The 8,660-nt window shown below is 39.0% G+C and overlaps 1 protein-coding gene across 1 annotated transcript; it reads left to right on the top strand.

The window, feature by feature from the left end:
• The first annotated feature begins 5,294 nt into the window (after nucleotides 1-5,294).
• On the top strand, nucleotides 5,295-8,274 carry LOC105727289 (tyrosine-protein phosphatase non-receptor type 12-like). Its single transcript, XM_064384132.1, is given in 2 exon segments — nucleotides 5,295-7,109; nucleotides 7,112-8,274. Coding segments are annotated over 2 exon segments (1,590 nt in total). The 5' UTR covers nucleotides 5,295-5,546; the 3' UTR covers nucleotides 7,139-8,274.
• The last annotated feature ends 386 nt before the right edge of the window (nucleotides 8,275-8,660 follow it).

Here is an 8,660-nt window from a genome sequence, read left to right as displayed (position 1 = left end):
AAATGCTTCTGCAGAGACTCAGCTCTTCTAGACAGAATAAGAATCCTATAGTATTCTCATATTTAATGGATATTTTATGAGACTGTTATTTCTATGCGCTTGCTCTGATGTCAAGTTTCCTTTAAATTTCTTGCAGTTTCTCATCTTGTATTACCCTGAGTTCTGATGTCAAAAGTAGAGGACCTTAGATGTGTAAGATGTGCCCTAGAAAGGCATGGTTGTTGAAAGTTTAGTGGCAGAGGTGTGGGATTTGGAGGAAACCTGAAATGGAATCAATAGGACCAGGAGACTAGAGTTTCTCACTTTTGGGCCTGAGCTGTATTATTCTTATTACCTCTACTCTAAAGCACAAAATAGCAACGAATACGGAGTGATACTGTCAATATCCTTGTAAACTGGTTAGATGGATACATTATACCTTATTAACTTACCTGTCTTTTTCCTCAACTGCCTGGAAGCTCTTTGAGAGAATCTTTGTATATTTAGCATGGAGTAAAGGAGGGCTGGATTCAGACTGAGGGGCACTGAGAGGGAGCAATTGGGAGTTTGACAGGTGCTGTTGAGATGGAAGGTTTGGATCTGATCTTCTGTGCATGGGATGGTCAGGGTTAGAAAAAGACTCTGCTTTTAGGTAGATGGAGTTGAAATTAAATAGTGACTTAGTAACAAAGACACATTCCAGTCATCTGATTCATCACTTAAGTTTTTACTTAATAAATATTTGGCTTGCGCATGTGCAATTTAAGGAGTTGTCAATCAACTGAAACTGGTAGCAGCTGCCCAGGTTGTTCAAGACAGAAACCTTGTCTTAGTGACTCCACCTCCTAAATATCACTTGAATACAACTTCTTGCTCCCCATTTTCACTCCCTGCACCCTAATTTACACTCTCAGTGACTCCTACTGTCCTCCCTGTGTCGACTATACTTACTCTCAATTCACAATCCTTAGTGCAGCAAGAGGTAACCTTTTAAACAGAAATCAAATCATTTTATTTCCCTGCTTCAGAAGCCTTCAGTGGATTCCCACTTACTATGGAATAAAGGCCTAATGTGACTTCTTACAAGGTCCTTTCTGTTATTGTCCTTGCTGCCTCAATACTACTCCCTTCCTTCTGTCTTCCTCTTTGTCCCATATTCCAACCACAAGGTACTGCTTGTTATTTTCTTTTCTTCTTCTTTGAGACAGAGTCTCACTCTATCGCCTAGGCTGGAGTCTGGAGTGCAATGGCGCCATCTCGGCTCACTGAAACCTCTGCCTCCTGGGTTCAAGTGATTCTCCTGCCTCAGCCTCCTGAGTAGCTGGGATTAAAGGCATGCAGCACCATGGCTAATTTTTGTAATTTTAGTAGAGACAGGGCTTCACCATGTTGGTCAGCCTGGTCTCTCACTCCTGATTTTAGGTGATCCACCCGCCTCTGCCTCCCAAAGTGCTGGGATTACAGGCGTGAGTCACTGCGCCTGGCCTACTTGTTGTTTTCTGACACTCTTCTGTGTCAAGTTCTTTTTCACATGCTGAGATTTTAGATATGGATTTAAAGTCTAGCTTCAACTCTCATCTCAAGCTTGTCTCCAGATGCTTCCACCCTCAGAAATGTTCCCTGCTCTAGTTACACTTGGCTGATCCAGATCAAGGGTTTCTAAGAGCTCATGACCTAGCAGAGGTCAAGATTTAAACAAATAATTAGACAATAATGCCAAAAAGGTTTTAGTAGAGGTGGGATCCAATGGCCGAGGAGTACAGGTGAGGTAGCTGTCAGTTATGTCTGGTGTGTTCAATGAAAGTCATGGGAAACAGGCAGCATTTGAACCTTGTCTTGAGGGATGATCAGGGGTTTTTCAATCATTTCTAAGGTGCTAAGTACTGCCTGAAATCTGCTTACTTTTTTAAGTATTGCAAGTATACTGCCTTTGTGTTTTTATTGCTAATTTACCTAATCTTTGAAGAAAAGTTTGATGTTATAGGTAACTTCTAAATTATCATCCCAATTAGTGAAGATTAAATAAATGAGGTTTTATTGCAGTGCAAATATAACTGAGGAGGACAAAGGTGACCCAGGAAATGAGCAGATGCTCAGAAGGACACCTACTTACCTGGTATTCCTTGTTTTCATTTTGCCTTGTTTTAGGTCACAATGACAGTAACAGTGTTTCCACCACCACCCACCCCCCCACCCCCCCCACCCCCCCCACCCCCCACCGCCTCGCTATTGTATGTGTAATGAGTTTCTCAGGTGGTTATTCCTGCTGGATTCATTTCCACTCCCTTTCTCTAAGGCACACCCTCCTCTGGGGAGTTTCTTCATCTAAACAATGAAGAAAACTAGCTGAATCTATGGTGTTCACCCTGTGCCTCATAGATGCTGCTACAGAAAGCCCAGACAAACCCCTTTAGCACCTTTGTTTTAGGCAGAGAAATTGTTTTCTCTACTGTGCTCACTCTTGCTTCCTCTGGGGATGATTTTGACTTGTTAGATTTTTAACTTTAATTATGGTATACAGTGTATAAAGTCCACAGATTATATACTCAATGATATTTTATAAAATTAATATGCCCCTGCAACCACTACCAAGATCAACAGACAGAACATTTTAGTTTCCTCGAGCCTCTTCTGGGTCAAACTCTAATGCTACCCACCCCCTACAACCTGCTGCCTCTGAGGTAGCCACTATTCCAACTTGAATCACCATAGATTTGTAAGGATTATTATCGAATTTAATATCAATGGAATGAATCATCATGCATTCATTTGCATCTGACTTCTTTTGCTCAACATAGTATCTGTGAGATTCAAACAAGTCACTTCCTATAGCGGTAATTCATTCTTTTTCATTGCTAAGTTTATTGCTCACAGTTCTGGAGGCTAGGAAGTTTATGATCATGGCACCAGTGGATTTGGTGTCTGGTTCATTCCTCATAGATGACGTCTGTGTATCCTCAAATGGAGGAAAAGACAGACAGGTACCTTCAAGCCTCTTTTCTGAAGGCACTCATCCCATTCAGGAGGATAGAGGGCTCATGACCTAATTATCTCCTAAAGACTCCTCCTCTTATTACTATTATATTGAAGATTAGGTTCCAACATATGAATTTTGAAGGAATTCAAACAAAACCTTCACATCATAGCAGCAGGTAAACCAGGAATTCCAGAGTACCCTGTGAGGGGATATTTGGGGATATGAGGAAATGAAAGCATTCTCTAGGAAACTCAGATCAAGACAAAGAGGCAGCCAAGGTGGAGATGTTGAAGAGGGAACAATTTGCTGTAACCCTGGGCTCCAACAGTGGTTAACAGGACATTCATGCCTAATGCCTTATTTCAGAGGCCACCCACAATTCTAGTTTGCAAACCATGCCAGCCACTCAGCATCAGAGAACAGCAAAGTTGCAGATAGAAACTCACCTCCTTCTGTGGTCCTCTGAGATCACGTATGCTGTACCTCTCCATTTATAGCATCTAGATTCTTGCTATGCTCTTAATGTTTGCGTTCCCCCTACCAGTAAATTCATCTGTTGAAACTAATCCCCAATGTGATGGTATTAAGTGAGGCCTTTGGGAGGTGACTAGGAATCATGAGGAAAGAGCCCTCATGAATAGGATTAGTGTCCCATAAAAGAAGTCGAGTTAGCTTGTTTGACCCTTACACCATGTGAGAGTTCAGGAATAAGTCACCATTTATGAGGAATAGGTCCTCCCTCGCCAGACCCTGAATCTGGTGGTGCTTTGATTTTAGACTTCACAGCCTCCAGAACCTGGAATAATAAATCTTTGTTGTTGTTTATAAGCCACAGAGTCTATGGTATTTTGCTCTAGTAGCCTGAATGGACTAAGACAATGTCTGTTAAGTCCATTTGTTCTAGGGTGTACTTTAAGTCCATTGTTTCTTTGTTGACTTTTTGTCTTGATGATCTGTCTAGTGCTGTCAGTACTGAAATCCCCCACCATTATTTTGATGCTTTCTATCTTATTTCTTAGGTCTAGTAGTAATTGTGGTACGAAGGTACAAATCTAGGATCTTCAGCGTTAGGTTCATAGAAATTTAGTATTGTAATATCTTCTTGTTGGATAGATCCTTTTACCATTATACGTGCCTTTTGTCTTTTCAAAATATTATTGCTTTGAGTATGACATTTTCTAGGGAAGTTGCTTTGTGAAACAGCCTGGCCAATTAATGCATTTATGTAGAAATTGGCAGAAAAGAAGTCTGTATCTTTAAATTGGACTGGAATTCCAAAGTTAATGTGGCCTACATCCTTGACCTTAACTTGTCCCACTCCCGATCATAAGAGAAAGGTTTTCAGTTGTTTTTCCTATTCACTGTGATATTGGCTATGACTCTGTCATATATGGATTTTATTGTGTTGAAGTATGTTCTTCTATACCCAGTTATTGGAGAATTTTTATCATGAAGGGATGTCTACTTATTTTTAACGCTTGTACATTGGAAATCCATACGAGTAAAATGACATGTTCAAGATAAAACAGTCAAATGATGGTTATAGCGAGGATGTAAAATCAGAGACAGTCCAAATTAAATTATGGAATGATCTCAGATTACTAGATTGAATTTAATCTAGCTTTCCCATCTGGTCAGCATGTAGAGGTGATAAGGGCTCATTAGGGAGATCAGAGCAGGTTCACAGAAATAAAGTATGTATTTTTCTACTGTAAGAATAGCTACCCCATGCTCACTTTTTGTTTCCATTTGGGTCAAATACCTTTTTCTAGTCCTTTACCTTAAGTTTATATGGATCTTATGTGTTAGCTGAGTTTGGAAGGCAGCAGATATTTAGTTTGTGGTTTTTAATCCATTCTGCCACTTTGAATCCTTTAAGAGGAGCACTTAGGCTGTTTACAGTCAATGTTAATACGAGATGTGAGGTGCTATTTTATTTATCATGCTAGTTGTTACCTAAGTACTTTTTTTCCCTCGCATTATTGTTTTATAGACCTTGCGAATTTTACGCTTTAAGGAGATTCCATTTTGGTGCATGTCGAGGTTTTGTTTGAAGATTTAGAACTCCTTTTAGCCTTCTTGTAGTGCTGATTTGGTAGTGGCAAATTTCCTCAAGAATTTATTTGCTTGATTGCTCCAACTCACTATGAAGGGGTCAGATCCGAAGGCGTGAGACCAGAAGTCGACTTCCTACATTACCGACCCCCCACCCCGCCTCTTTTATTTTTCTGCTGGACAATGTTCCCTCTAGGGTTGTTTCCCGGCTTAGGAGGCGGTGGTTGCGGCTGCTGCTCCTACGGATATTGCGCAAGACTGGGGCGTTGGAAACCCTCGGTTAAGAAAATTGTCTACCAAATATAGAACAGAAAAGATATATCCCACAGCCACTGGAGAAAAAGAAGAAAATGTTAAAAAGAACAGATATAAGGACATACTGCCATTTGATCACAGCCGAGTTAAATTGACATTAAAGACTCCTTCACAAGATTCAGACTATATCAATGCAAATTTTATAAAGGGTGCCTATGGGCCAAAAGCATATGTAGCAACTCAAGGACATTTAGCAAATACAGTAATAGATTTTTGGAGGATGATATGGGAATACAATGTTGTGAAAAAATGTGAGCGCTATTGGCCTTTGTATGGAGAAGACCCCATAACATTTGCACCATTTAAAATTTCTTGTGAGGATGAACAAGCAAGAACAGACTACTTCATTAGGACACTCTTACTTGAATTTCAAAATGAATCTCGTAGGCTGTATCAGTTTCATTATGTGAACTGGCCAGACCATGATGTTCCTTCATCATTTGATTCTATTCTGGACATGATAAGCTTAATGAGGAAATATCAAGAACATGAAGATGTTCCTATTTGTATTCATTGCAGTGCAGGCTGTGGAAGAACAGGTGCCATTTGTGCCATAGATTATACGTGGAATTTACTAAAAGCTGGGAAAATACCAGAGGAATTTAATGTATTTAATTTAATACAAGAAATGAGAACACAAACGCATTCTGCAGTACAAACAAAGGAGCAATATGAGCTTGTTCATAGAGCTATTGCCCAACTGTTTGAAAGACAGCTACAACTATATGAAATTCGTGGAGCTCAGGAAGTTACTGATGGAGTGAATGAAATTAACACTGAAAACATGGTCAGCTCCACAGATGCTGAAAAACAAGATTCTCCTCCTCCAAAACCACCAAGGACCCGCACTTGCCTTGTTGAAGGAGATGCTAAAGAAGAAATATTGCAGCCACCAGAACCTCATCCAGTGCCACCCATCTTGACACCTTCTCCCCCTTCAGCTTTCCCAACAGTCACTACTGTGTGGCAGGATAATGATAGATACCATCCAAAGCCAGTGTTGCATATGGTTTCATCAGAACAACATTCAGCAGACCTCAACAGGAACTATAGTAAATCAACAGACTTTCCAGGGAAAAATGAATCAACAATTGAACAAATAGATAAAAAATTGGAACGAAATTTAAGTTTTGAGATTAAGAAGGTCCCTCTCCAAGAGGGACCAAAAAGTTTTGATGGGAACACTCTTTTGAATAGGGGACATGCAATTAAAATTAAATCTGCTTCACCTTGTATAACTGATAAAATCTCTAAACAACAGGAATTAAGTTCAGATCTAAATGTCAATGATACTTCTCAGAATTCTTGTGTGGACTGCAGTGCAACACAATCAAACAAATTTCCAGTTACTCCACCAGAAGAATCACAGAATTCAGACACACCTCCAAGGCCAGACCGCTTGCCTCTTGATGAAAAAGGACATGCAATGTGGTCATTTCATGGACCTGAAAATGTCATACCCATACCTGATTTATCTGAAGGCAATTCCTCAGATACCTACTATCAAACTATGAAAACTGTGAGTTTAACACCAAGTCCTACAACATGAGTTGAAACCCATGATCTTGTGGATCATAACACTTCACCTCTCTTCAGAACACCCCTCAGTTTTGCTAATCCACTTCACTCTGATGAGTCGGACTCAGATGAAAGAAACTCTGATGGTGCTGTGACCCAGAATAAAACTAATATTTCAACAGCAAGTGCCACAGTTTCTGCTGCCACTAGCACTGAAAGTATTTCTACTAGGAAAGTATTGCCAATGTCCATTGCTAGACATGATATACCAGGAACAATACATTCAGGTGCTGAAAAAGATGTTGATGTTAGTGAAGATTCACCTCCTCCCCTACCTGAAAGAACTCCTGAATCTTTTTTGTTAGCAAGTGAACATAATACACCTGTAAGATCTGAATGGAGTGAACTTCAAAGTCAGGAACGAGCTGAACAAAAAAAGTCTGAAGGCTTGATAACCCCTGAAAATGAGAAATGTGATCATCCAGTGGGGGGTATTCACTCAGAGATGGGTATAGAACGTCCACTTACTTTCAGTGACAAGAGAGAACAAATATTGGAAAGTCCAACAGATGCCACAGATATTGGTTTTGGTAATCGCTGTGGAAAACCCAAAGGACCAAGAGATCCACCTTCAGAATGGACATGATTCAGGGAGCTAAAAGACACTTTAAATTATACTGGAAAATTCAAGTGCCACTGAAAGCCAGATTTATTGTATTCCATCTTTAATATGTGGGACTAACAGCAGTGTAGATTGTTACCTTAATATTTTTTGCTGGGACCATCTACCTGCCTTATAGGAAAAAGTATTACGTATGGTTTATTTTGAAACTTCAAGTATTATTGCCTTAATGTCTCTTAATCCTGTTACACGCTGCCTGTAGACATGTTAATATAGTAATACTTTTATGATATACTGAGTTTAAGGACTACTCTTTTTCTGTTTTATCATGTATGCATTATTTTGTATATGTACAGGGCAAGTAGGTATATAATTTGATAAAGTTGCAATCATAAAATATTAACAGAAGATGTAAGAAGTTTCTGCATGGTCTAAATCTTTGTGTACTTTATTTGTAAATTATTTGCCCTGGAGTTTTAGAAAATAGTTTCTGAATTTTAAAATTGCTGGATTCATGCAGCCAGCCTTGCAGGTTATTAGAGATCAAAGATTGTAATAATAATACATTTTGTAAATTGTAAGCAAAAAGTTATTTTTATATTATATACAGTCTAATTGTTCATCCTCATTGTTCTTGTTTTCATCTAGTCACAGATTCAGTAAGTGCCTTGGAACAATATTGAATTCTCTTAGCTTGTGTGTGTTTCTTCAATATTTGAACTCAACTGGGATAAGAAGACTATCAAAATACATGTACATTTCAGGATATTTGACCTGCCATTAAAAAAAAAAACCATTTTACAGTGAAAAAAAAAAAAAAAAAAGGAATTTATTTGCTTGAAGATTTTATCTCTCCTTCATGTATGAAACTTAGTTGTACTGTATACAAAATTCTCGGCTGACATTTATTCCATTTAAGGAGTTTAAAGAGGATGACACTTTCCTTCTGTATTGTAAGGTTTCTGCTGAGAAGTCTTCTGTTAGTCTGATAGGTTTTCCTTCGTAGGTTACTTGATGCTTTTGTCTCACAGCTCTTAGAATTCTTTCTTTCATCTTGACTTTACATAGCCAGATAACTATGTGCCTTGGTGATGACCATTTTGCATTGAATTTCCCAGGATTTCTTTGAGCTTCTTGAATCTGGATATCTAAATATCTAGCAAGGTCGGGGAAGTTTTCCTCAATTACTTTCTC

The sequence above is a fragment of the Aotus nancymaae genome, unplaced genomic scaffold (genome assembly GCF_030222135.1).
Source record: "Aotus nancymaae isolate 86718 unplaced genomic scaffold, 86718_ANA_hifiasm-v0.15.2.pri h1tg000004l, whole genome shotgun sequence".
Classification (NCBI taxonomy): Eukaryota; Metazoa; Chordata; class Mammalia; order Primates; family Aotidae; genus Aotus; species Aotus nancymaae.
This window is presented reverse-complemented; position numbering and strand designations above follow the sequence as displayed.